General features: G+C 67.2%; 8 protein-coding genes across 8 annotated transcripts; 4 read left to right on the forward strand and 4 right to left on the reverse strand.

Annotated features, from left to right (window-relative positions):
* Positions 1-134: 134 nt before the first annotated feature.
* On the forward strand, positions 135-2,433 carry FA09DRAFT_293361 (hypothetical protein; the record flags this gene model as incomplete). Its single annotated transcript, XM_025740045.1, has 5 exons — positions 135-234; positions 319-912; positions 970-1,722; positions 1,779-2,141; positions 2,204-2,433. 5 exons carry the CDS (start codon positions 135-137, stop codon positions 2,431-2,433), a joined length of 2,040 nt encoding a protein of 679 aa, XP_025601130.1.
* Positions 2,434-3,494: 1,061 nt separating this feature from the next.
* On the forward strand, positions 3,495-9,522 carry FA09DRAFT_336251 (hypothetical protein; the record flags this gene model as incomplete). The annotated part of the gene is made up of 2 exons (XM_025743864.1): positions 3,495-7,592; positions 7,648-9,522. 2 exons carry the CDS (start codon positions 3,495-3,497, stop codon positions 9,520-9,522), a joined length of 5,973 nt encoding a protein of 1,990 aa, XP_025601131.1.
* Positions 9,523-9,777: 255 nt separating this feature from the next.
* On the reverse strand, positions 9,778-13,933 carry FA09DRAFT_304040 (putative mrna export factor elf1). The gene is made up of 6 exons (XM_025740457.1): positions 12,038-13,933; positions 11,893-11,972; positions 11,786-11,832; positions 11,634-11,727; positions 11,299-11,571; positions 9,778-11,237 (listed from the first exon to the last, which is right to left on the reverse strand). Exons 1-6 carry the CDS (start codon positions 13,760-13,762, stop codon positions 10,031-10,033), a joined length of 3,426 nt encoding a protein of 1,141 aa, XP_025601132.1. The 5' UTR covers positions 13,763-13,933; the 3' UTR covers positions 9,778-10,030.
* Positions 13,934-15,341: 1,408 nt separating this feature from the next.
* FA09DRAFT_336253 (putative COX4-cytochrome-c oxidase chain IV) lies at positions 15,342-16,401 on the forward strand (the record flags this gene model as incomplete). The annotated part of the gene is made up of 5 exons (XM_025743865.1): positions 15,342-15,557; positions 15,632-15,687; positions 15,753-15,808; positions 16,286-16,306; positions 16,376-16,401. 5 exons carry the CDS (start codon positions 15,342-15,344, stop codon positions 16,399-16,401), a joined length of 375 nt encoding a protein of 124 aa, XP_025601133.1.
* Positions 16,402-16,572: 171 nt separating this feature from the next.
* FA09DRAFT_116386 (hypothetical protein) lies at positions 16,573-18,217 on the reverse strand. Its single transcript, XM_025739014.1, has one exon. It carries the CDS (start codon positions 17,987-17,989, stop codon positions 16,886-16,888), a length of 1,104 nt encoding a protein of 367 aa, XP_025601134.1. The 5' UTR covers positions 17,990-18,217; the 3' UTR covers positions 16,573-16,885.
* A 956-nt stretch (positions 18,218-19,173) lies between these two features.
* FA09DRAFT_293498 (hypothetical protein) lies at positions 19,174-20,161 on the reverse strand (the record flags this gene model as incomplete). The annotated part of the gene is made up of 2 exons (XM_025740050.1): positions 19,174-19,881; positions 19,949-20,161. The coding sequence occupies 2 exons, from the start codon at positions 20,159-20,161 to the stop codon at positions 19,174-19,176; spliced, it is 921 nt and encodes a 306-aa protein (XP_025601135.1).
* An 886-nt stretch (positions 20,162-21,047) lies between these two features.
* FA09DRAFT_333211 (putative eukaryotic translational release factor 1) lies at positions 21,048-23,250 on the reverse strand (the record flags this gene model as incomplete). Its single annotated transcript, XM_025743674.1, has 10 exons — positions 21,048-21,074; positions 21,181-21,302; positions 21,380-21,432; positions 21,534-22,110; positions 22,190-22,375; positions 22,463-22,555; positions 22,700-22,835; positions 22,901-22,960; positions 23,048-23,068; positions 23,206-23,250. The coding sequence occupies 10 exons, from the start codon at positions 23,248-23,250 to the stop codon at positions 21,048-21,050; spliced, it is 1,320 nt and encodes a 439-aa protein (XP_025601136.1).
* A 473-nt stretch (positions 23,251-23,723) lies between these two features.
* FA09DRAFT_327579 (zf-ZPR1-domain-containing protein) lies at positions 23,724-25,629 on the forward strand. Its single transcript, XM_025741451.1, has 2 exons — positions 23,724-24,768; positions 24,843-25,629. The coding sequence occupies exons 1-2, from the start codon at positions 24,064-24,066 to the stop codon at positions 25,563-25,565; spliced, it is 1,428 nt and encodes a 475-aa protein (XP_025601137.1). The 5' UTR covers positions 23,724-24,063; the 3' UTR covers positions 25,566-25,629.
* Positions 25,630-25,843: the final 214 nt, after the last annotated feature.

Consider the following 25,843-nt stretch of genomic DNA (forward strand, 5'->3'; position numbering starts at 1 on the left):
GCGGCGCCAAAGTGCTTCTCCAGCGAGGGGTTCAGCCTCGGCACAGCACCACCACCGCCACTTCCTCCTCCTCTTCCTCGTCACTCGCCCTCGCAGCGGTCTCTTTTGTGCAGCTCGCCGCACGCGCCGCCGCCATGTCGCGCTCGCTGCGCACGCGTCCGCTGACGCTCTACGCCTCGCGCGAGTCGGCCGGGCCCTCGCAGTCCGTCGACGACGCTCGCGGCGGGCAGCAGAGTGCCAGCGGCGATGCCCCGGGCCCTTCCTCGGGGCGACGTGGCGGACAGGACTGGGGTCAGAGCAGCGCGGGCAGAGGCTCAGCGCCCAACAGTGCCTCGCGCAAGGCCGTGCCCGGCAGCGGCGGCGGCAGTCGTGATCAAGGCCTCACGCCGACGTCCGGACGGCGAGGCGGCTTCTCGCGCGCCTCTGAAGTCGGCTCGAACCTCAAGAAGCGGCTCTCGATGCGCTATGCCGAGCCCACCGAGCTTGGACCCGGCGGCTACTCCACGGCGCCGGCCCTGCCTCCCATGCCCCACTCGGCGCTGTCGCAGACTGATGGTTACGGACAGCCGCTGCCGATCATGGGCGATGGCTTTGAGGATGGGCCGGGCGACTATCAGACGTATGAGGACGAGGCGCGTCAGCCGTCTAGCGGCAGAAAAGAGCGCAGCAGCGACGAGCGTGAGTCGCGCATCGTAGCCATGCCATCTGCATCCCTCTCAAGCCGCTGCACAGGTGCCCGCGCCAAGTCTGGCCAGAAGTCAGCAGAGGCTGCGTCATTCCACGACTATCACGACTTCATCCGCGTCAGCAAGGAGATCAGCAGCTTGGAAAACGAGATGCTCGAGCTCAAGGAGCTGGTCAAGGAGTGGAAGAGCTTGCCGCACGCGCTGCAGCTCGAAGAGACCGAGGGCGGTGAGTTGCATCCGCAGCGCAACCAGCACGGGCCTGAGCTGACCATGCCGCTTGCAGGCCTCATCGATGGGACACTGAGCCGCTACGGTCGAGGCAACCGCAACTCGGCGCTCGACCTGCAGCAGATCTACCGCGCGCAGATCATGTCGCTCTGGGAGGGCATCGAGGGCTCGCAGAAGTTCCTGCCTTACATTCCCGGGCGGCATCTCATCGCCGAGGCGAGCTCCTTCACCGAGCTCAACGCGGCGACGTACAAGCCAAAGCAGGGCGTCGCGCTCTTTCTCCTCGACGACCTGCTGCTCGTTGCTGTGCGCAAGAAGCGACAGATGAGTGCGCGCGTCAGACTGGTGGCCGAGCGCTGCTTCAGTTTGGGAGAAATCGTCGTCATTGACCTGAAGGACGGCGGCGATCTGACCAATGCCGTCAAGATCAAGCGCGCCAAGGAGACATTCGTCTATCGCACCGAGCGCGCCGAGGACAAGCGGGCGCTGCTCAATGCCTTTCGCAAAGTGGCCGAGGAGCTGGCGAGCAAGCGGCGCAAGGAGAGCGTGGCTGAGGCCGAGGCGCGCAAGCGCGAGAGCACACTCGTCGGTGGTCCTACGCCGGCAATGCTGCGCTCCCCAGACGTCGCGGGCGACCGAGGCATGAGCGCCTTTCCCGGCGAGGACGGCAGCGTGCTGGCTGCTGCGGCTGCCACTGCCGCGAGCGAGAAGAAGGATCCAGGCCGATGGATCAACGACTTTGCAGATGAGCTGGCGGTCGCGATCGCGCTGCGCGAGTGGAGCGACGCGGTGGCCATGGTTGAGAAGGGTGAGCTTGACGAGTGAGGCCTTGCCGCACCGAGATTGCTGACGTCAGATCCGCAGGCAAAGGCGCCCTCTCAACCTATGCGCCGACAGACCAAGCGCACCGCGATCTCGCCGCCAAGCTCAACGTCTTGACCGCCTCGCTAGTCAGTGCCATCTCGCACGATCTCTCCTCGCCCTTCCTCAAGAAGTCTGCCGTCGTGCGCAACGCCGCACTGCTGCTGCGTCTCGACAAGGGCGAAAAGGCGCGCGAACTCTTCCTGGCGGCGCGCAGCGAGCTGCTCCGGCGTCGCAGCCGACAGATCAAGTTCGAGGGCGACGTCAGTCTGCACATCTCCGAACTGGCACTCGTGCACTTTACGCTGGTGAAGAACACGAGCGAGTGGTACATGAGTGCCTTCAAGGACAATCGCATGGCCAGCGGTAGGTGGCCGCATGTCGACAGGGCGCTGAAGGACCCCGGCTGACGCTACATGCGCCCACAGGCTTTGTGCGCTGGGCTGCTGCACAGATTGAGGCGTATGCAGAGATCTTCCGACGGCAGGTGTATGGCGTGGCGGACCAGGAGCCCAAGATCATCGCCGAGTGCATCGAGATCACCAAGAGCAGCGCCAACCAGCTGCGCGACGTTGGCCTGTCGTTTGGCTTCTTGCTCGACGAGCTGCTGCGGCCCGACGGACTCTCTCGGCCCAGTGAGTTGCTGCTCGGTGCATGACCTGGTGCCTGTGGACTGATGCTTCTGCTTGCGCCAGTCCCAGCCCTCACCCTGACGCTGCCCGATGAGCCGACGGAGGCGGCAGCCGGGCGCGACACGGCACAGGAGATGCGGCGCAAGAGCACGCACATGTCCTTCAACGACGGCAGCTAATCATGATGCTCTTGCGACGCCCCATGCCTGCTGTGTGTGATGACAGCATGGGGTCGTCGATCTCGGTGCAGCTCGCGGCCTGCACAGGCCGTCGTCGCGCGCCGAAGCCTGCGTGCCAGCGTACCGGCGGGCAGCTGTGCACGGCTGGCTCGCGCGCTCGTGTGGAGGCCTCTCTGCGAGGCATCGGCACATTTTGCGTGGCCCGACTCAGCAGCGCAAGCCTGCGATCGAGGCGCTGGGCGCTGTGAGGGCGAGCGGTGCGCAGCGCAGCGACGTGCGGCTGCGTGCGGCGGCGCCTGCGTCTCGCGCGCGGCGAGGCGGCAGCGCTGCCCGCGCCAGGCGCAACGGCTCGCGTGCTGCTGCAGCTCCCTCACGACCGCTGCGCTCGCCACGCCCTGCAGCCAAGGAGCCTGCCTCGCCCCGACGCTGCTCACCACAGCGGTGGCCCGGACATGCTGCGGCGCCGTCACCGCCGCTGCCGAGCGGACTGAGAGGTGCCCGCCTGTGGCCCATGGCTGCCCACTGACACTCGGCCGTGCGCGCCGTGGCTCGCCCTGCACGCGCCGTCCGCACCCGTCCGCCGCGCCTCGCACCTCGGCCGCCCGCCATGCCGCAGTCTGCCTGTACCGGAGCACGCAGCGTGGTGGCATGGTGAGCGCAGAGCCGCCCGCCGGCATCGCAGCCTGCTGCAGCGTCGAACGAAGCTGCATGCATCTCGCTCTCGCCATCGCTCGGCGGCCCCCCCGTCTTGCGGGCAGCCCTGGTTCCTCGTCTCGTGGAGCTCCTCTACACCTCTCCTCGTCGCCTCACCACCACCTCGTCATCCACTCACGCATCACTCTCGCTTCTCCATCGTTGTGCCATTCGCTCCGCACTGACCGGCTCTGCGCCGTGCGCTTGCACACCTCATGGCCTCTCCGATGAACCCGCCGCGCAGCGGGGGCGGCCGCTCGCTCGGTTCGCGTCTGCGTCTCTCGCGCTCGGCGGCGTCGATGAATGTCCAGGCGCAGCGAGCGAACGCCGCTTCTTTTCCCGCCATCTCGCCGCCAATGCCGGCCTGGCGGCGTCCCAGTGCGCCGGGCCCTTTCACCAGCCGGCACCACGCCTCGGGCTCGGCCAGCAGCAGCGAGTACAGCCTCTCTGTGGCTCTTGCGCCGCCGCCGTGCAACTCGCCCATGCCTGAGCTGCCGTCGCCTGCCTCTGCCGCCGCCGTGCTGGCTCTGGCCGCGCAGGACAATGGCCGCTTCCCCTCCTTTGCGCCCTCCTCGCAGCAAGACTACAAGCTGACGACGCTGTCGCTCGACGAGATGCACCGCACTGCAGAGCTGGTGGCAGGCCTGGCAGGCGTTGGTGCACGGAGAGCGCATGTACAGCCCAGGACGACGCAGGCGATTGGCGCCGGCACGTTCGGCCAGCTGCCGGCTGAAAGCGACTCGTCCGAGTCCATGTCGCAGTCCAGCTGCTCGACTGACCAGCGCTTCGACGAGTCGGCACTCACGCCCTCGTCCGTCGCGTCGCCACGCCCGAGGACGCAGAGCTTCAATCACTCGGTGTCGGCGGGCGCATACGGCGTCGAGCCGATGCTGGACTTTCCCGCCTTTCAGTTCTCGGACGATGATCTGCTCGACCAGCACCTGCAGCAGCTGCAGTCCCAGCAAGAGGAGTCGATGCAGAAGCACTCGCACTCGCGGCGGCAACCCTCTGCTCGGCCTGCGCGCGAGCGTGAGCCGACGCTGCGAGCTCACGTCTCGCGGCCTGCGCTCGGCGTCGTCCAGGCGCAGTCGCCCGGGCCGACGCCCACGCAGCTGCGACGGCGCTCGCGCTCCGTCACCAAGATCATCACGCATGATGCGCAGCGCGGCTCCAGCCTCTTGTCGGCGCTGCAGTCGCCGGCCTCTGAGCACGGCCACGCCAGGACATTCTACGACACCTCCGACTCGGACCGCTCACAGCTCCTCCCGCCCAGTGGCAAGCGAAGATCGCGCGTCCTGTCCACTTCAGGCCTGCAGCACCGTCCGTCGGGTCCTGTGTTTGAGCTGCGTGCCGGCGATCTGCTCAACGGCAGTCCCTCGCCCCGGCAACGTGCCCATTCCGTCTCGCGGCAAGTCCAGGAATGGTCTCATGCCGCGGCACTCGCAAGTCCTTCGCCGGTGTCGCCGAGCATCAACGCTGCGCCTCGCACCCGAAGAGCGCGCGCCAACTCACACTGCCCGCCCGCGACGGCGCACAGTGTGCACAGCTCTCCCTCTGCACGTCCGAGAGCCTTGCACAGCAGGGACGAGGCTGCTGTCGAGCCGCTGGAGCCATTCAGCGTTCTGCCGAGCCTGCGGCCATTCGACCTCGGTGGCGCCGCTGAGCTCGATGCTTCCGCCTCGACGTCGCTCCAGGTGTCCAACGCGCCGGCGGCTCTGGCACCGCAGCGACCGCCACGGTCAGCGCGGCGCGCTTCGATGCTCCTGCCGACTCTTCGCACCGGCGAGCCGTCCGGCTACGCAAGCAGCGGATCGGACGACTCTGCGCGTGTCGCCAGCGCGAGGCCGGCCATGGCCCCTCGCTCTGCCTCTGGACCGCACGTCACGCGGTCTCCATCGCCGCTTGCAGCTCTGCCTGCCTTTGCCTCCTCGGAAGAAGTCAGCTCAAAGCGGCTCAGCCGGCTCTCTGTGGTCCAGAAGCAAGTCGCGCTCGAGGAAGGGAACGAGGTAGGCCCGGCGCAGCAGCTGGCGGTCTCGCCTGTCTTGCCAATGGCCCAGCCGAGTGCGTCAACGCAGCCGCCCGGTCCGGACCCGACCGGCTTCCGCACCAGCGCGTACTCCCTCGTCGCGGTCGATGTCGCAAGCGACGATGCGGCGAGCCAGGGCGACGGCGCTGGCGCCGGGGACAACGGCGACGTGCAACAGAGCATGCACGACGAGGAGAACATCGAGTGGGAGATGATGCCTGCCACAACGGACGACAGCGACGCGCAGGACCTCGACGGCGACCTCGAGTGGCGCGGTGGCGCAGTCGACCAGGAGGTTGGGGCGACTTTCGACCCGTGGGACGTCAATCACGAGCGACGCAGCGCCATTGAGCTTTGGCGGCAGTTTGGCGAGCGCTACGACGGCGCTCGGCCATGGCACGAGGAGGAGAACCTCGCAGCAACGCACGACGAGGTGCAGAGCAACATGTGTGCCACCGAGCCTGGCACCGTCGCGACACCGGAGGAGCCGATCCCGCTGCCGCCAGTGTCCTTCAGCCCGCCGGTAGCGCATCGGCTCAGTACCACGCATGTGCCGCAGGCATCAGCCGTGCCGGAGCCCGCGAACCGCCTTTCCGTGTCTGCGTTTGTCACTCCGACTGCGTCTCCCGCAGCGGACTCGTTCGAGTTCGAGAGCCTGCCGCCGCCGACGCCCGCCGCCGACGTCTGTGGGCCCTCCACGCCGGTGCCGGGGGCGTGGGCCGCATCGGCGTCCATGCGAAGCCTCAGCTCGATGCAGCAAGCTACCGCCCGGCCGCAGGACCTCGCGGACCTGGCTAGTGGCCTGGGCATCAACCTGGACGGCACAACTCCACCCCCGCCGCCAGCACGAAGCGTGCCGTTCGAGATCTTGGAGGATGCCGCCTCGGACTCGTCCTCTGAAGACAGCTGCGACGCGTTCGAGAGCGCCGATGAGGGCGACGAGGGCGTGTGGCGGTCCAACAGAGCCTCGCGGCAGTCCAAGGCGCTCTCCTGGTTCCAGGCCGCCGATGCCTTCGAGAAGCAGCACGGCTGCGCCCGCGGACCCTCTGGCTGGCGCACGTCCGTCCGCTACAGCACCGACTGTCGACGCTCCATCATCGGGCGCCCCAGCCCTGACTCGAAGCGGCTGTCGAAGATGCTTGCCATTTCTGCCGTCCGCAGCCCACCGCAGTCGGCGTTCATCGAACCAGCAGGCACATCGCCAGCAATCTCGGAAGCAGTTCAGGCCCAGACCACAAGCACACTCCACGACGCTGCGATCGAGGAGGAGTCGAGCGACTGCGTGGAGCCAGAGATGCCCTTTCTGACGCGCTCCGCCTCGCTCTCCTCTGAGGAGCCCGAGACGCCGGCGGCATCCGAGCCTGTCTTCGAGCTGCAAGTGGCGGACGAGGCCGACCATGCGGACAGCAACTTCGTCGCGTGGCGGCAGTCGTTTGGCACCGTCCCAACTGCGCCCTTCACGGAGCGCGAGATCTTTAGCGTCAAGGAGACCCGCAGCGGAGAGGCTAGTGCACCAAGGCGGCCCCAGATCGCAGCCAACCCAGACACCGCGCCTGGCGAGGCGTACCCCTCGGCCTCTGCGCGCCGCCAGAGCCGGCGCATGTCGCGCCGCATGTCCAGCCAGATGCCGCGCAACTCGGCAGCTGCCGCCGAGAATCGCAAGAGCGTGCAGGCATACCGTCGTCTCACTGCCATGGTCAACGCCACGCCGATCCAGCTCAACGAGGCGCCGTCGCAGTCGTCCTGGCGCTCCTCCTTGCACCCGCGCGTCTGGGAGCAGCTCTGCTCACAGTTCGGCGCCAAGGAGATGCACCGCCAGGAGGTCATCTGGGAGCTGTGCGCGACGGAGCGCTCCTTTGTGCAGAGCCTCTGCAGCATCCAGCGCGTCTTCTCGCTTCCGCTGCGCACCGCAGATGGCCGCTGGATGCCTGGCGTACCGACCGCGGCCGCCCGGCTCTTCGACTGGCTGGACGACATTCTGCAGCTGCATTCGAAGCTCTCTGCCTCGCTGGACCGCTCCCGCGCCGCACATCCCAGCCCCGTCGTGGTGCAGATCGCGCCGAGCGCGCTCAAGCACGTCGATGGCCTCGTCGTGCACCAGCCGTACCTCGTGCGCTTCGAGGATGTGACGCGCACCATCGAGGCGATCATCCGCGATGCCGACGCGACGGCCTTTGGCCGTTTCCTGGAGAAGCAGCTGCGCATCCCAGAGTGCAGCTCGATGAGCCTCAGCAGCTTCCTGCTCAAGCCCGTGCAGCGCCTCATGAAGTACCCGCTGTTCTTCAAGGTACGTGCCTGCGCGCAGAGGACGAGTTGTGCTACGCTGACGTGTCTCGACACAGCAACTGCTGGAACTGACGCCTGAGCAGCATCCCGACCACGCGACGACGCGCGACCTGCACACAAAGACCGAGGCTCTCATCCGCGACATGAACAACGTCAAGGCGCGCGAGGAAGACTACAACGCGCTCGTGTCGCTCGAGGAATGCATCTCTGGTCTGCCGTCGGGCTTCTTCCTGGCCACGCGCTACCGCAAGCTCATCCGGCAAGGCCCGCTCCGCTGGGTGCAGCTGACGGCAGAGCAGCGTGGCCAGCTCGGCGAGCAGCGCCGCTCTGCACACGAGGCCGACGAGGGCTCGCCGGTCCTGCCGGGTCGCGCACCGGCGAGTGGCTTCAAGCCTCTGAACCTGCGCTCCGCAGCAGCCTCTCGGACACGCGGCGACCCGGCCCGCAGCTCGGTGTGGTCGAACTCGAGCAGCGCCACAGTCTCCTCGTTCTCGTCTGCCTCGCCCTCCGAGCTCTCGCGCATCAACAGTCCGCGCGCGGCACCGTCTCCCACCTTTGACGGCCGCCAATCGCCGAGCATCGGCGCCCGCTCGCCCTCATTCCGCAGCGACGTCGCCGAGTCTGCCGCGTCGTGCGAACCGAGCAGGGCGTTCTCGGGCAGCTCTGCCATCACGCCACAGGCGACACATCCGACACGCGCCGCGCCGCTGGCGCCACCCCGCTCAATGAACCGCAAGTCCTCGATGGCCAATCTCTTCGTGCGAGCCAGCAGCAAGGCGGCGGCACGAGAGCGCGAGCGCCAGACCAACGACTCGGCGGTCCACCTGCAGGCCTACGTCTTCTCCGACCTGGTCATCTTGGCGCTGCCCGACGGCACGCTTGCCGAGACAGCCTCGCCGGCTCTCGGTGTCAAGGGCAAGTCCGCCAAGCTGCGCCGCAACTCGGCCTCGCACCAGGCCGAGAGCCCCGCGTCTGAGGCGCCGCTGGCCGACCGCTTCGCACTGCTCGAGAACGTCGGCCTCACGCGCGTGCTCAACGTCATCGACCACTCGGGCAAGTGTGCCGAGCACCCCTTCCTGCTCGAGCTGGAGGTGCTGCCGATCAAGGTCGATGGCAGCTCTGGCGTGCGCGACGCTCAGCGGCCCAGCGGCGGGCCGGCGTCGTTCTTCTTCTCCTTCTCTGCGCTGGACGAGAACGGCGAGCGCTGCAAGGACGCCGCGCCAGAGAGCAAGTGCGCGACGTGGATGCGTGCGCTCGAGCGCTCGCTCCTCTCGTCGATCGCCTCGACGCGCCGCCAGTCGGTCATGCTCTCAAACCCGTCCTCTCCCATGCTGGGCGAGCCGGACCAGCCCACGACGGCGCACGCCGAGTGGCCGCGCCGCAAGGCACAGGTGACGGACCTCGTCATGGCGGCGGCGCGCACCGGCGACCGCACCAATCTCGTGGCGCTGCTGCAGTCGGGCCTGCCGTACCCTCGCTCGCCCTCGCACCAAGAGCTGGCCGACCGCGCCAGCGAGGTGCTCAACGCGACGCTGCGCTCGCAGCAGGGCACCAAGCTCGCCGACGGCGTCAAGACGTTTGCGTCCATCGGCGACAGCGTGCTCGACGACGTCGAAGAAGAGCGCGAAGAGCGCCGCTGGTGGGCGCTGCGTCTCGCCGAGGTGCGCCGCGACATGGACGCCGAGCGCGACATCGACGCCATGGCCGAGGCGCGCGCCTCTGCCGCCGCCGCGCGTGCCGCCAGTGCCGCCTGCAGCCCGCAGCTGCTCCAGCAGAGCAAGAAGCCCCGCCCGATGTCGTCCTACAGTCCCCACGACGTGGCGACGCCACCCAAGCGCAGCGTGCGGCGCGGCGTGCCCGTGCTGCCGTCTTCGCCGCCCATCATCTCGGCGCCGCGCCTTGCGCGCCACGTCTCCTCCTACCGTAGCTAATCTCTCCGCCTCTCCCTCTCCCGGTTCCTCTCTGTCATCACTGTATCATTCCGTCTCCGTCCTGTCCTCGCCGCCGCCGATCCGCATCCCGCCGGAGCCCACACTCCCGAGCCGGACCCTTCGCACCCGCTCTCGCTCTTCTCGCTCGCGCGCGCGCTCGCCCACCTGTATCGCCCGCTGTCTCGCTCTGCTCAATCGAAAGGCTCCCGCCTGTATCACTCTCTGCGTCGCCTGATCGTCTGCTCACTCGAAGTTCGGGACGGAGCTCTATCGATTGCACGTGAGAAATAATCCGGGAACTGGGCAGCGACGGGAGGCCGCGTAATAGAGGGCTCGGCGGGGTGCTGTATGAGGGGCGCAAGGGCTTTTGGGGGGTCGAGAGGGGACAGGAAGCGCGAGGCATGCGTGACGGGATGTTCATGAACAAGGGAATGTGTATGAGCCAGGGAGGGAGCGAGGGGAAACGCGTCGGACGAGGAGGAGGCAGCGAGACGACGACGACGACGCTCTACTTGCGCCGGCCGAGCAGCGCCTTTGTCGAGGCGTTGTTCTTCTCCTCGCCCTCCTCGTCGTCGGTGTCGACGGGGCGCGGCGTGCCCTCCGTCTGGCCGTACGCGAGCCAGTCGGCCAGGCGCTTCTTGCGGCGCGCCGCCTGCTCGGCAATCTCCTTGCGCGTCATCTTCTTCTTCTTCTTGGCCTTGAAGCCGAGGTCGTTGCCCGCGCCCTCGTCGCCCGAGCCGGCAGGCGTCGGCGCGGCGGAGGACGTCGGCGTGCCGGCCTTGGAGTTGAGGCGCGAGGCGGCGCGCGAGCTGCCGCGCGCCGGCGTCTGGGCGCCATTGACGGGCGTGCCGGGCGCCGTGAGCGCCGGCGTGCCGACGCCCGGCGTCGAGGCGACATCGTCGTCGTCGACATCGGCGAACTGCGCGCCGTCGAGAGCGCGCTTCGTGTGGCTGACAATCTGGCCGCCGTCGACCGTGACGATCTCGGAGCAGAGCGAGTCGACGAACTGGTGGTTGTGCGAGATGATGACGACGGCGCCGGCCCACTCCTTGATCGCCACGGCCAGACCGCCCAGCGCCTCGCGGTCGAGGAAGTTGGTCGGCTCGTCGAGGATCAGCAGCTGCGGGTTGTTCCACAGCGACGCGGCCAGCACGACCTTGACCTTCTGGCCGCCCGAAAGGCCGCGCATCTCGTTGTGCTCGGCAATGGCCGGGTTGAGACCGACGTCCTGCAGCAGCTTGCGCACGGCGACCGAGTTGAGGTCCTTGCTGCCGGCGCCCTCGCGTGCGGCGGCGGCGTCGTCGAAGCGCTGCACAAGCTTGCCGAAGCCGAGCTCGATGAGACGCTCACGCGGGATCCACGTGTTGTCCTTGTGCTGGTGGCGCGCCCACTTGATCTCGTAGTTGAACGAGCGACGCTGCTTCTGGCGGCCGACGATCATCTCGATCGTGCGCGACACGCCCGAGGCCGAGACGATGGGCTTGGCGAGCTGTTCGGCCTCCTCGGCAGAGATGCGGCGCGTGGCGAGCTCGAGCAGCTCCTTGTCCATGCCGCCCTCGAAGCGCCACATGATGTAGTCGACGGCCGTCTTCTCGAGGTGGTGCTCGATGTGGTGGAACGCATGCTGCGCCACCGTCGAGATACGCAGCGACGGGTGCTGCGTCACGACGCCCGTGTCGGGCAGGTTCTCCTGCGTCATCAGCTTGATGAGCGTGCTGGGCAGGGAGGTCAGTGTGTGCGCCTATGTGAGAAGCTTCATGCTCGCCGACTACTCACGACTTGCCCGCGCCGTTGGGGCCAAGCACACCGATGCGCGAGCTCAGGCTGACGGCAATGTTGGCGTTGCGCAGGCTCGGCTTGGGCGCGCCCGGGTACGTGAACGTGCAGTCGGCAACCTTGAGGATGGTGCGCGTGTTGGAGCGCACGCCGACGAGCGAGCCGGGCGGCGGGAAGGAGAACTTGATGCTCGTGGCCGCGAGCGAGTAGTACGACTTGGCCTCGGGCTTCTTGCCGACAAAGTCGGAGAGGTTGCCCTTGTAGTACTTGATCCTGCGCGCAAGGCGCGGTCAGCAAGAGGACAGACGGGAGCAGGCACGGCCGCGCCAACGCACTTCTTGTTCTCGTAGTGGATGATGTCCGTGCAGACGTTGTCCAGGAAGCCCGAGTCGTGCGAGACGGTGAGGACGGTGACGTTGGGGTTCGAGACTGGGGCGCGTGGGGCGTCAGACATGGACCAGCGCACATGAAGCACGCGGCCACTCACCGAGGTACTTCTCCAGCCAGGCGACGGAGCCGACGTCCAAGTGGTTGCTGCGCGGAAGCGTGTGAGCGTGGGCAATGCAGGCGAGCTGCGCGCGGTTGCACACTCACGTCGGCTCGTCGAGCAGCAGAATGTCGGCGCCCGTCAGCATGGCGCGCGCCAGGGCGAGCTTCATCTTCCATCCACCGGACTGGAGGCACGCAGAGGCAGATAAGCGGCTAGCACCACACGCGCGCACAGGCGAGGGCCACTCACCAGCGACTCGACACCGGCGTTGCGGCGCTCCTCGTCGAAGCCGACATCGGCGAGCGCGGCGTGCGTCTCCTCCTTCGTCTTGCCCATCTTCTGCACCTTCTCGTCGGAGAAGACGTAGTCGACAATCTTGACGCCCGCGCCGTCGCCCTGGTTGTGCTCGACCATGACGGTGCGGATGCCGTCTGCCTCGGTCGGGAAGTTCTCGACCTTGCCGTCGCGCATCGCCTTGAGCAGCGTCGACTTGCCCGAGCCGTTGGCGGCGACAATGCCGTAGCGGTGGCCGCGGTGCAGGCGCAGCTTGGTGTGGTTGAGCAGCAGCAGGCCGCCGTAGGCAAGCGAGAACTTGATGTTGACGAGGCACTCGCCAGAGATCTCCTCGTCGTCCTCCTCGGGCGCGCCGAAGCGCTGCTCGTCGACATTGACGTACTCGGCGCGCAGGGCGTCGGTGGCCTCCTGTGCCTTCTCGTCCGAGGCGGCCACGCGACGCAGGTACGGCAGCACGTAGGCCTCGTTCCACGACGCCGCGTTCACGATGCGCTTGTCGGAGAGACGCGCGACGAGCGAGGCGAGGTAGAGCAGACCCGTCTGCGCCCACGAGTCGGAGGCGACATCCTTGTGCTCCTCGGGCACGCGGCCGGTAAGCGCAGCGTTGATGCGCTGGTGAGCGGCGACGCGGTTGGCAGCAAAGGCAATCTTGGGGTCTGCGTCGTCCTTGGCCTCTCCCACAGCCTTGGTGGCCGCATCGAGCGTGGCCAGGGCAGACGTGCCCAGCACGCGCACCTCGGGGTAGGCGGCGCCCGTGGCCAGACGCTCGACACCGGGACGCAGCGCGGGCAGGAAGCGCACGGCCGTGTGCGGCTCGCGCACCAGCTTCGTCAGGTTCTCCACAATGATGACGGCCGAGCGCTGCACCGTCGAGTTGCGGTCGTTGAGCGCGCGCACCAGCAGCGGCACCATGATGGCCAGCGCCGGGCCCGTGACCTCGGCGACGAACGTCGTCGACGAGAGACTCTTGATGCACTCGGGCACCGTGTCGGGCGCGCGCATCGTCTCGACGAGCGAGCCGAGGTGCGGGCGGATGTCGTTGTTGTCGATGACGCCGCAGACCTTGGTCGTCGTCTTGACGGCCTGCTTGGCCACCTCGGCCTTGGTGTCGCTCATGCAGTTCTTGAGGTGCGGGATGAGCTCGACGAGCTGCTCGCCCACCTGCTCGCTGGCCGCGCTGGCCATCTTGCCGATGAGCTTGAGCGCGCCCACCTTGCTCTGCCACTTGGGCGCGCTCGAGTCGAGGATCTCGTAGAGCGTCTCGAGGAACTCGGGCACGGCCTCGGGCGGCGGCAGCGCGTAGAAGCTGTTGACGGCGCTCTCGGCGGCGCGGCGCACAGGGTCGGCCTTGTCGGCGTAGAGGTCGAGCAGGCCGGGCAGCGTGGCCAGCAGCCAGGGCTCGGCGCCGAGCGGCGTCGGCGCGTTCTTGCCGCCGACCTTGGTGATGAGCGCACCGAGCGCCACGGCGGCGTTCTCGCGCTCCGAAGCCGACTTCTTGTTGCGCAGCGCGGTGAGGAGCGCATCGAGGATGCCGTGCGCCTCGAGCGAGCGCAGGCCGTGCTCGTTGACGTGCGCGGCAAGCTGCTCGGCGGCGAGCTGGGCCGCGGCCTCGTCGGGCGCGGCCAGCACGGCCTTGACGAGGGGCGCGGCGGCGGCGGAGGCGCCGTTGGCAGCAGACATGGTGGAAGAGGGAGGTGAGGCCACGCTTTGAGGGGGGTGAGAAGCGGGCGGGGGCGCGGGCAGGCGCGCGGCGTGCGGTGGGAGCGAGCAGCAGGCAGGAACCGAGACCAAGAGACACGAGCCAGAGACGGGAAGCCGGGAAGTGAGTGGTGGTTGGGGTGGTGGTGGTGGTGAGGCGAGCGGCACGAGCGGCACGGGCGGTGACATGCCTGCGCCCTCCTCGTGCCCTCCTCTCGGCTGTGACTGACATTTTTCGCGCGCTCAGGGACTCGCGCGAAGGAGGCGCAGGCGAGGCAGCAGGCCAGCAGCGCCACGCGTCGCGCAGGCACTGCACCAGCGCTCAGAGCATCCGCCGCGCGCAACAGCCGAGTGCCGCGTGCGTGCGTGCCCTCCCGCTGCCCCTGCGCCCGTGCCTGTGCGCGGCCCCTGCAGGAAGGAAATTTCAGGCGCGCGCAGGCGAGATTCAGCCCTCAGCACAGGCACAGGCAACACCGGCAGCGCCAGCAGCGCTCCGGCCGGCCGACGTCAAGCCGCGGCGTGGGTGCGAAACGGCGCCGCGCTGATACGGCGCTCGGCGCGCCCTGCGGCTCGAGCGGCTCGCCAGCGCTGGCTGCGCCTGAGCTCGGGCGAAGGTGTGCACTGGAAGGTGCCGTGAGCCGTGCGGCAGGGTAGAGACGAGCAGCTCGCTTCTCGCTGAAGCAGAGACGTGGCTACGGCGCGACGGCTGGCCGTGGGCGAGGCGCGCGGGCGGGCGGCGCGGCGGCGCGCTCGTGGGGGAAGCTTCGCGGCTGCACGTGACCTACGCGCCCGCGCCCGACCGTCGCCGAGCCGTGCCGCGCACTGGAGCGGGCGCAGGCGCAGGCAGAGGGCGTTGGCTGCTGCTGCTCCCTCCACCACCACATCTCCTCCTCCTCCTTCACCGTCGCAGCCGTAAGTATCGCGCATCGACACGCCACACGCTGCACTGCACAAGCCTGGCATTGAGCGCGGCCCCTTCGCTGCGCCGCTGTCGCCGCGAGGGTTCAGGCCAAGCTTGCGCCAGCTCGTGGCTGCTTGTGCTTCGCAACTCTGCGTGTCGCGGGGCGCGTCGGCGCCAGAGCTTGCTCGGGCGTCTTGCCCGCCTCACGCAGCACCCCTCCATCTGCTCGATGGCACAGCGATGTCGCCCGCGCCTGCCATCGCGAACAGGCGCGCACCACCGGCAGGAGCAGCAAGGGCCGGAATGCTGCTCGCCCCTGCCGGGTGCGATGCATGCGATGGGGCAGAGCGCTGGGAGCGGATCTATAGCCGGCTCAACGGTCTGCGCTTGCGATGCTGTTTGCAGCGGTGCAGTGGAGCAGCGCGCCGGGAAAGTAGGGAGCGGGTGCCAGGCCTCGCGCTTGGAGTCTCTGTGCAACCTCTGGCTCGGGGGGCATCGCTTTGACGGACGCAGGCACCGCGCAAACCGATCGCTTCTTCGTCACATGGCCGCTCTAGCGCTCACGCCCGTCCCTTCTCCCAGATGTTCGCCGCCCGTGCTCTCCTCCGCGTGCCCCTTGCCGCTCCTTCTCTGCGCGCCTCCGCTTCGGCGGTGCGTCTGATGCGCACCTCTGCCGCGCTGCGCGCCTCGGGCCCGCCGATCATCCAGGGCAAGGGTGCGGCCACTGGCTCGGTGCCCACCGACGAGGAGCAGGCGACGGGCCTGGAGCGCTTCGAGCTCGAGCACAAGCTGGCGGGCCAGGATGCGTTCGACATGACGCCGCTGCAGGCGGACCGCATGGGCACGACCAAGGAGCCCATCAAGGTGCTCTCCTACGTGAGACTTGCGATGCGGAGAGGCAGTGAAGGGGGCCGTGCTGCAGTGGGGGCTGACGAGGAGCGCTTTGACAGTTCCCGACGCGCATCATCGGCTGCTCGGGCTCGCCTGCCGGCTCGCACGACACTGTGTGAGTTTTCCTCCCGTCTGCATGGCAGCACTGAGCATGGGCGCTGATGCGCTTGCACACTCCAGCTGGCTGCACCTCAACCGCGACCTCCAGCACCACCGCTGCTCCGAGTGCGGCTCGGGTGAGTCCGGCTTTGCCTCAATCTCGCGCGCAGAAAGGATGGTGTATGAGATCGGGCATCGGCTGCCCCATACATGGAGCGGATGTTCTGGCTCTCGACGTCCCTCCTGACACGCTCGTGTCGAACACTCCGCACGAGCGTGCCATGAAGGTCATCGAGCGCCAGAACATCCGCTTCACGTGCGGGCCAGAGTAAAGATCTGGCATCGGCTGCCCCACAAGTGGAGCGGAGGTCGTCGACGTCCATGCTCTTCCTGACACGCTTGTGTCGCGCGGCATGAGCGTGTCATGAAGATCATTGGCTTCGACGACATCCGCTGCCATGTGTGGGGTAAAGTAGAGCCAGGCTGTCTGAGGCCGCATCGCATGCGTCCAGGCCACCGGCGGGCTTGCATACCTTCCCACTTGCTTCGTCGTCTCTTTGCTTGTGGCGATGTCCGGCTGACACTATTACTCGCCTCGCTCTCCCCTCTCGCAGTGTACGAGATGGACTTCCAGGGTGAGCTCAGTCCGCTAGTTCTGAGGCGCTGGGGGCATTGGCTGATCCCCCTTTTGCTTCTGCTCTCAGGTGACGAGCACGCCGAGCACCACTAAGCGTCTTGCATCCTCGCAACGGCGTTGCAGCACGTTCGGGGGGCGCGAGATGCAAGCCGGAGAGAGAGCGCAGCATCCAGCAGGGCTGTTGAGGGACGCTCGTGACGGCTGTGCCGGCTGTTAGAGAATGGAAGTCAAAGTTGCCGTGCCGAGCGACAGGGCGAAATACCTCTGTGAGAGCGATTGACTGAGAGGTCCGTTGGCAGGTACAGCCTATGCGCGCCTCCGCGCCTATCGTCTCGCGCCCCCGGTCGCGCGGCAGCCACAAGGCAGAGCAAGAGTGTAGCTTGATGCGGCAACACCGAGGCTGGCATTGCGTCGGTAGCGGGGCTTGGGCGATGTGCAACCGTGTGTGCTCGACATGATGGGGGCGCTAAGCGTGGGTGACGGGACGTGTTTGGCATGGGACGGAGGGGCGAAACAGAGGGTGCGGACGCGATGTCTAGCGAGTAGTCGGGAGGAGTGGGGGGCCGAGTTGCCAGAGCTACATGCTATGCGACGGCCCTACATGTCCGCCGTGACCTCTCCCAGATTGTCCGTCCAGGCAATGCGCAGGCCCGCCGCAAGTGCGACGCTCATGTAGGCGTGCAGACTCGGAGTGCCGCCCAGTGCTTCTCTCACTCTCCATCGCGGATCTCTGCGCTCCAGCTCTTGCTGCACGGCCGCTCCCGTGGGTGGCACGCCGTGGATGAGGCGCAGGACGCAGATCGAACGCAGCAGGTGCCGGAAGCGATGGCGCAGCTGAGTGTCGCCGATGCCGCGATGGCTGTTGTCCGACGGCCGCTCGCGAAGCTCGAGGGCGTAGCCGCGAGAAGTCAGCGCGGCGACGAGGCTGGGAGAAGGCAAAGAGAGTCAGTGGGTGTGAACAGAGAGAGAAGAAGGTGAAGAGGGGCGCCCCACGTACGCCTCGGTGGAGAAGTCGTCGAGCTGCCAGCTGTCGACCATGGCGCTGGTGCGACGGCTCATGCCTCTGCGGTGAGGCGAAAGGCAGGGGGCAGGTGAGCCTATGAATCGTGTTCAAGCCATGCCTCCAGCAGGCCCAGGCCTTGACAGGCGCGCCACACTCACTCATAGCGCGCCTGCACCGACTCGGGCAGACACGTCGTGTTGGACATGGGCGGCACACCGAGCGGCAGCTGCGACTGAGGCGGCGACGGCTTCCTCTCGCCCTCCTCTGCCCCTCCCGCTGCGCCGGCGCCCCTGCCTGCGCCGCCCGCGTAGTCGGCCGTGCTGGTGCGCGCGCGCTTGGCGTCGCGAGGCGGCGGCACGCCGTGCGTGAGGAAGGCGGGCGTGGTGGAAGGGGCGTTGTGGTGCAGTTGCATCTGCGCATCCAACGCCTTGCTGTGCGCCACGGCCGCAGGTCCAGGAGCCGTCGTGACGCTGTGGCTCGTCGAGCCTGCGCCGCCGCCGCCGTTGGAGTGTCCGTTGATGCCGCCGCCGATGGCGCTGAGGTGCAGCTCGCGAGGAGAGGAAGGTCGACTGTTGCCGTTGCTGAGACTGCCACCACTGAGGGAGGTGAGGCTGGGGAGAGAGTGATCGCGCGGCATGAGGGGCGAGGAGAGAGGAGGGAGAAGCATGCAACTTGCATGCAACTCGTCGGATGAGGGCCGGCGATGGGACGCCAAGGGTGAGCAGGGCCGCACTTCTTATGTGCCACCAGCGAGGAGCTGCGCCTTTTGCGTGAGCGTGACGCTCCCGAGCTGACCCGTGGCAAGGCATAGCCACTCTAGGTTGCTATATCGAGATGAGCTCTGCTGCCTCTCGCTGCGTGCATGGGCACACTGAGGATGACGAAAGCGCTGACTCGCTCAGGGGGGTGTATTGGCTGCGCACCTCGTGCTGTGCGCGCCCCTCGGGCGGTACGGCCGACCCTTGAGTGTCCCTTGATGAGCGACGTGGCGCTCATCATCTAGCCGCGGCAACTGATGCTGGCCCGCGTGCTAGGAATAGATGCCCGAGGCGTGCTTGCGTTCCTCTGCGCTTCGTGATACCTCGAGACAAGTCGCTCGGCACAGAGAAAAGACGAGCACCTAGACAGCGCGGCTATCGCGACGACGTGAAGGCGTCCTCCGCGAGGCGGGCGGAATGCGCGCGCCTGTGCGCTGTGCGGCTTTTGATTCTTTGTCCTCCGGCATCGCACGGCAGCCCTGCCCTCTCAGGGGCCTCCGGCAAAACCAAGGGCCTTGCATTCATCGTCTTGCGCTGACGCAGCCAGAGCCCAGAATAGCCCTCCTTTGTAGCGTCGCAGCTGCCGCAGCAGGCAGCCACGGCGCCAGTCGGCCGCGAGATCCGCGCCGTTTCGGCCCCCCCTAGCTCTTCAGCGCAACAGCCCCAGGTCACCGAGGGCATGCCGCGGCATCGGCCCACCCGAACAGGCACCGGCGCGGCGGAGAGGACGAACGGCTTGTCTGCGGCGTCCTCGTCCTCGTCATATATAGCCGCGCGGCTCCGAGCTTGCTCTCTCCACTATGTCCCTGACACTCTCTCATAACGACGCCACAGGAGTCGGTGCGTTTGCTTCCGCCCCAATACAGGCCGACGCCGAAGATTCAGGGGCCACGAACAAGGGGCGCACGCGCAACGGAGACGGCAGGTGCAGCCTGCAGACGCAGCATGGCGAGAGAGGGTGCCTCGGGCCTTCTCATGACCCGTCTCCGGCCTCTCTCTCTACACCTCCGACGCTCGACTTTGTACCTGATGACCCTTGCCAGTCGCAAATAGCAGCACCTCTTCTTGCACTGCCTCAGCTCCGGATGCCGCGGCTTGGCAGGTTCATGCGCTCTTCTTCGCACGCGTGCTCCTCGTGCTGTGCGCTGGAGTCGCAGGGCTCGCAGCTTCGACGAGCTGAGCCTTCGTCTTCGTCGCCTGCTGCTTCACCTGCGGCGCCGTTGGAAGCCAGTGCAGCAGCAGTGCTCGGTATGCGAACACGGCGGCAATCACCAGTGCCGCTGCAGCCTTGCTTCCCACGGGCGTCAGCAGCACGTCGGCCTTGCCGCCGTTGAGCGCGGCGCGCAACGAGGCGTACGCAGGATGCGTGCCCGTGCTTGCGCCGTAGACGACAGCAGCTAGGAGCGCGGCAAAGACGTCCAACAGGTCGGTGAAGGATCTGGCGAGGAGCACGGGAGGTGTGGAGAAGCTCCAGCCGCGCGAGGAAAAGACGGAGAGGGTGCCTGCGGCTTGCGAGCCGCCGGTGGCAGCCAGGGTGCCGAGGAGAACCTGTGCCATCAAGCTGTTGCGCACCATGGGCGAGCTGTGCGTGGCGGCCAGGTGCACGCCGAGCATGACGGCGTGCGCACGCGTGGCGCCGTCGAGGGGCGCGGCGAGCGTGTCGAGCACGGCGGCGTTGGGCGAGGGGAGCAGCGCGAGGAGCGCGCCGAGGAGGAGATGCACGGACATGTAGTTGAGAAAGGGCAGTGGAGAGAGGAGGTGGATGGGCACGGAGCCGACGAGATAGTTGGTGAGAAAGGAGCCTCCCCATGCCTGTCGCGCGTGCGTGTCGCGCATCAGCCTCACATGCCGCCTCGCAGAGCCTTAGAGCCACACTCACCATGACCAAGAAGCCCGCGCCATCCAGCAGTGCGCCTCGCTGGGAGCTGGCGCCCTCGGCCTGCGCGACGCGCCGCGAGAGGCCGCGATAGGCGAGCGAGACGCGGGCGGCGTGCAGCGTGGGGGCGCCGGCGAAGGGGTACAGCGTGGCGTGCAGCGGCACGCCGAGCGCGCCGTTGAGCGAGGCAAAGGGCGCCAGGAGAAGAGCGGCCATTTTGTTGAGAGCGAGGCCCGGGGGGTGATGGTGGGGGAGAAAGGAAGGCGGGGAACAGAGGCGAGGCGCTAAAGAGCACCGCACCAGCACCTTGGCGCCGCGGTCTCCGATCGGCGGAGAGGGCAAGGCCACGTCGCGCGTTGCGTGGGGCAGCGCCTTCTCTCTCTTTCTCGTCTGCGCGACATCACTCGACTTGGCTCCATGTCGGCCGCTTCACCTTCACACGTCAGCCCACGTGCGTGAGAGCAGCTCAGAAGGGCACTCGGGATTGAGCAGAGAGCAGAGAGCTAAGGAACAGAGCACGAATCATCACACAGCACGCTGAACAGGGCAGAGCGAGAATGGAGGGTGGGGCAAAGAGCGCGCGCGAGACGAAGGCAGCGAGAGGGGGGCAAGAAGAGAGAAGCGAGGGCCGCGCTGGCTTTTTAGGGGGCGCGACTGAGCGGACATGTCGAAGTCAGCGAGTGTGGCTGTCAGATCGAGGGGGCTGATGTGTGAATGCGACTCTCACCCTTTAGGCAACGCAGACGCTGGCGATGCTGCCCTCGTCGTCGTCGTCGTCGAAGTAGTGCCGAACAACGAGCGGCGGCAGTGGCGACGCCGTCTCGCCGACGACGGCAGCGACGGCGCAGCAGCAGCCATCACAGCAGTGCTTCATGCATGCCTGCTTGTTCTGCGGCGCCTCTTGAAGATGCGCACGCAAGGCATGCAGCCGAGCGCTGGCCCGGCGCGGTACAGCCGCCGCCGCCGAGGTCGTCGTTGTCGCGCGCAAACACAGGGTGGCACCCTGGGCCGCGAGCGATGCAGCGACGCCAGCGACGCCCTCGCTGCCCCTCCAGTCGCGGCGCTCGAAAGCCTCCGCTGCCGCCGGAGGGAGCGGGGCAAGTCACTCGTCGTCCGAGTCGGACATGAACTGTTGGCAGGCACGACGGGGGCACACTCGGTCAGCCCATTCTGCGCCTTCAGAGAGAGACGGGGGGGGGGGGAGGGAGGGCAAAAGCCAGGGCCAAACTGCTCACCTCATCCTCGTCATCCTCGAACACGGCCATGTCCTCAAAGGCCACCTTGTAGCGCAGCGTGCCGCCAATGCCGCCGAAGCCCTTGCAGAACTGCAGGCCCTCTTGCGACTTGTCCGTCACGACTAGTTGGGGCAGCGTTGCACACAGCGTTCAGCGTGGCCCCGAAAGGAACAAGTGGCGCGCAGAGAACAAGACTCACACTCCAAATTCGTGCCGAACTGCTTGTAGTTCTCGGCCAGCCACTCCAGCACCCTGCGAAAGAGGGGGGGGGGAAGGGGTGAAGGTGTGAGCGAGAGCCCCGAGCCGGGCGTCGCACGACGCAGCAGCCGCAAAGGGGGCCAACACAAACTCACGTCACGGGCTCCTCGGCCTGCTCCATCTCCTGTCCCGTCGCCTTGTCCTGGAAGCGGCTCTTGTCGGCCGCCTGTTCCTTTGTGAGCATGAGGATGTTTGTGCGTCCCTCCGAGTCGCGCAGCGTGTAGCGCATCGTCTCGAGATTCTCCCACACGATGAGGTTCTCGACGGCGCCCAGCTCCAGCGCCTTGAACGTGTCGTCGATGCCGAAGCAGTACTTGCCCGTCTCGAGGGCAATCTGCTCAAAGTAGGCCGTGAGGAGCTTCTTCTCGGAGATGAAGCGCACGGCGGCCAGCGACTCGGCGGAGAGCTCAATCGCCTGGTTGAAGCCATTCTCGCCGCCGTACGACACGTCGACGGTGCGGATGATCTTGGCGGCCAGGCGCGGGTCGAAGAGGTCCGACTGGCCCAGCTCCGTCTTGAACTCGGCCGAGCCGGCAAGGATGAGGCCCGCACAGTTGCACTTGTTGTCCGTCAGAAAGTGGCCCGCGGCGGCCTCGGCGACCTTGCGCACGTAGTTGTGCCGCGCCTCGTCTCGCAGACGCGAGAAACGCAGCGCCGACTGACCACCACGTCCTGGTTGCACAAGGCCCATCAGCGGTCTGCAACGCCTCCATGTCCCCCTCGCCACGCGCAACATGCGCCACACACTCACGATGCTTCTTGGGCAGGTCGACGGTGAACTTGTGAATCACCGTGCGCGTGTTGCCGCTGAGCGTGCCAAACAGACTGCCGTTGCCGTCCATGATGATGAAGCCGTACTTTGCGTCGCTCTCGAGCAGCTCAGAGAGGGCCTCGGTGTGGAACTTGTTGTCGCAGAGGTAGAGCGAGGTGTTGATCGCTGTGTGTGTGTGTGTGTACCGGGTGCCGCGAGGCCAGGTCAGCGTGCGCGATTGGCTGCGTCAGCGTGCAAAGATGCGCAACTCACGCTTGAAGGGCTCAAAGCTGAAGTTGACACGCTTCTCCTTGCCCTCGTCGGTGAGGATGGTGCCGCAGTAGATGACGAGGCCGTTGGGCGGCACTGAGGCATGGGGCCAGCAGCCAGTCAGCGTCGCTGCGTGCGTGCGCGCGAGCCTCGCAGCGTGCGCCGTGGCCTTCGCCGTCCTCGCCCCGCAGCGTGCGCCATGGCCGTCGCGCTCCGCTCCTCGGCCCCCCTGGCACTCACCTCGGTTGTAGAGCTTGAGGCGCTGCTGCGTCGAGGTGATGGCCGAGAGCACCGAGAGGCGGTTGACGCGCGACTTGATGTTGCTTGCCGTGCCGTACTCCTGCGTCAGCATGTTGGAGAACTGGCTGATTTGCGACTTGTTGCCCGGGAGCGGTCAGTGATGCTCGACAGGCGCGCAGCAGGAGCACGTGCGCTGCTCACCTTGGGCGGGATGACGAGGCTGATCATGCTGGTGCCGGCGCCGCGAGCGGCGTCGAGGCTCTGGGAGGGGGGCAGCAAGCGCAGTCAGTCGCCTGCTGCTTGGCGGCTCCACACGCGGCGGCGGCGGCGGCGGCGGCGGCGCCTCACCTTGACGAGCTTGCGGACCTTCTGCACGCGACGAGAGGGCGCCGGGCGGCGGGGGAATGTCAGCGGGGGCTGCCGCTGCCGCTGCGGCGGGCGTCGGGCGCTGGCCGTGCGCCTCACGGCCTCGCGCCTCACGGCCTCGCGCCTCACGCCTCACGCACCCAGATCTGGATGTTCTGGTCGGCATCTTGGCCCTGGGCAGCCATGCTGGGCTAGGCGGAGGCGGGGGCGAGACGCAAGAGGCGGGACGAGGGTGGGAAAGGAGGGCTGCGATGAGGCTGAGGCTGAGGCTGAGGCTGGCGAGGGAGTGTGGGTGTGGGCAAGGGAGGACGACGGCAGGAAGACAGGTGGAGCAGCGCGCGCCGGCCGCTGGCCACCAGGCGCGAGAATTGGGCGCAGCGGGCGCTTGCGCGTCACGTGCGGGCGAGGCAGCCGTGGGAGCAGCGAGTGCGTGTGCGAGTGAGGCGAAGGTGGAGGAAGGCACAGGCGAGCGCGGCGCCACACAGGCGGCAGCACACGACAGACGCCTCCTTCTCCCCCGCCACCACCCACACGCCAGCCATGTCCGCCGACCCCTTCTTCCGTCCCATTGGCGAGCACGTCGTCGACGCCGAGCCGGGCGTGCCCGACGGCGCGGCGCCGCGCATGGTCGAGCAGATCGAGTCGCTGTGCATGGCGTGCGAGCAGAATGGCACCACACGCATGCTCCTCACCTACATCCCCTACTTCAAGGAGGTCATCGTCGTCTCCTTCCACTGCGACCACTGCGGCGCGCGCAACAACGAGATCCAGAGCGCAGGACAGATCCAGGGTGCGTGTGGCGCGCGAGAGAGGCAGGCCAGGAGGGAGCAGCCACCAGACTGGCGTGCACTGCCACGCGCAGCCAGGAGGGAGCAGCGTGGTGGGCAACCCACTGCCACGTTCAGCCGCGAGGCAGCAGCGTGGCGGGCAGATCTGGTGTGCACTGCCACGCGCAGTCCTGGCGCCTCGATGAGCTGTGTCGACACTGCTGCTGGCAGATGCTCGCCTCGCTGCGCGCCGTCCGAGGGCGCCGTGGCCAGCTGGCTCACACTGTACGCATTTCCCTTGCAGAGAAGGGCATCCTGTACACCGTCTACCTGACCTCGGCCGACGATCTGGACCGGCAAGTGGTCAAGTCCGAGTTTGCCACTCTCACGATCCCCGAGCTGGAGCTCTCCATCCCGCCCAAGCGCGGCCAGCTCACCACCGTCGAAGGCATCGTCTCCGACACGCTGCGCGACCTCTCCATGGACCAGCCTCTGCGGCAGCATGCGCAGCCCGAGGCGTATGCCAAGATTGAGGAGATCTGCACCAGGCTGCGCTCCATTCTGGGCGAGGACAAGGAGGGCGAAAAGGTGGCCAAAGAGCAGCGAGAGTTTGCGCCTTTCAGTCTGCGTCTCGACGATCCTTCCGGCAACTCGTTTATCGAGTTTACCGGCGCCGTCGGCCAGCTGGGCGCGGCAGACAACAAGTGGACGAAGCGCGACTATGCACGCAGCGTCGAGCAGAACTCGGTGCTGGGCCTTGCCGCGCCGCCAAAGGCGCCCACGACGGTTGAGCGCGACGAGGGCGGAGGCTTTAGCAAGAAGCAGGGAGAGACGGAGTTCGACAATGAGGAGGTCTTTGCGTTTGACGGCACGTGCAGTTCGTGCTCGGCGCCGCTTCAGACGCTCATGAAGCAGGTCACCATTCCGTACTTCAAGGTGAGGCGCGCCCCTCTCACACGACCATTGGTGTGCCCCGCACATGGGCTGACGGTCTGTTCGCGCGACGACAGGACATCATCATCATGTCGACCAACTGCGACGCGTGTGGCTATCGCGACAACGAAGTCAAGTCGGGCTCTGCCATTTCGGCGCAGGGGCGCAAGCTGACGCTGCGCGTCGAGGATGCCTCTGATCTCTCGCGCGATCTGCTCAAGTCCGAGTCTGCCGGCCTGTCGATTCCCGAGATCGACCTGCACCTGAACCCGGGCACGCTGGGCGGGCGCTTCACGACGCTCGAGGGCCTGCTGCAGCAGGTGTACGACGAGCTCTCGACGCGCCTCCTCTCCGGCGACTCGTCGAGCCGCAGCGACACGGGCAAGTTTGAGGCCTTTCTCGGCAAGCTCAAGGCGGCCATGGGTGCCGAATGCTGTCCCTTCACCGTCATTCTCGACGATCCGCTGGCGAACAGCTACATCCAGAACCCATATGCGCCCGACGCCGACGAGCAAATCGAGGCGCTCGACTATGAGCGCTCGCACGAGCAAAACGAGGATCTGGGCATCAACGACATGCGCCTGGAGGGCTACGAGGAGGAACATGTGCAGTGGCAGAAGGAGCAGGCCGCGGCGTCGGCTGCGGCGGCGGAGAGGCAACGCGATGAGCCAGAGGGAGAGGCAGACTCGAAAAGGCCAAAGACGATCTCCGAGGAGGAGGTGGAGGAGTACATCAAGCCGGCGCCCCCCGGTGTGGGCGCGGCGCTTCAACCGTTGGAGCCCGATGAGATGGAGACGTGAGGTGGGGCGCAGGAACGGGCGCAGCATGGTAATAGATGATGATGATGAGACGCCCCTATCGATTTGCACGACTGTGATCGCGGTGAAAGTAGGGAGGGGAAGAGGGGAAAGAGAGGGGGGGGGGGGCTCAGGCCTTGCCAGCAGCGCTCGCAGCGCCAGGCAGGTCGAAGCGCTCGCCCCTCAACAGCGCCTCGAGCGCCTCGCGCAGGTCGGCAATCAGATCCGACGCGTCTTCCAGGCCGATGGAGATGCGAATCAGGCCGGGCTGTGCGAGAGTG

Source organism: Tilletiopsis washingtonensis, assembly GCF_003144115.1.
Source record: "Tilletiopsis washingtonensis strain MCA 4186 unplaced genomic scaffold FA09scaffold_2, whole genome shotgun sequence".
Taxonomy (NCBI): Eukaryota; Fungi; Basidiomycota; class Exobasidiomycetes; order Entylomatales; genus Tilletiopsis; species Tilletiopsis washingtonensis.

Bases quoted from the DNA above. Each gene is read 5' to 3' on its own strand.
- FA09DRAFT_304040 (XM_025740457.1), bottom strand. From the start codon at position 13,762: ATGTCTGCTGCCAACGGCGCCTCCGCCGCCGCCGCGCCCCTCGTCAAG. The intron at 11,973-12,037 runs GTGAGTGGCCCT...GCGTGCCTCCAG, and splicing joins ACGCCGGTGTCGAGTCGCTG to TCCGGTGGATGGAAGATGAA. The intron at 11,238-11,298 runs GTGAGTAGTCGG...CTCCCTGCCCAG, and splicing joins CCCAACGGCGCGGGCAAGTC to CACGCTCATCAAGCTGATGA.
- FA09DRAFT_116386 (XM_025739014.1), bottom strand. From the start codon at position 17,989: ATGCAAGTTGCATGCTTCTCCCTCCTCTCTCCTCGCCCCTCATGCCGC.
- FA09DRAFT_327579 (XM_025741451.1), top strand. From the start codon at position 24,064: ATGCTCGCCTCGCTGCGCGCCGTCCGAGGGCGCCGTGGCCAGCTGGCT. The intron at 24,769-24,842 runs GTGAGGCGCGCC...GCGCGACGACAG, and splicing joins TCACCATTCCGTACTTCAAG to GACATCATCATCATGTCGAC.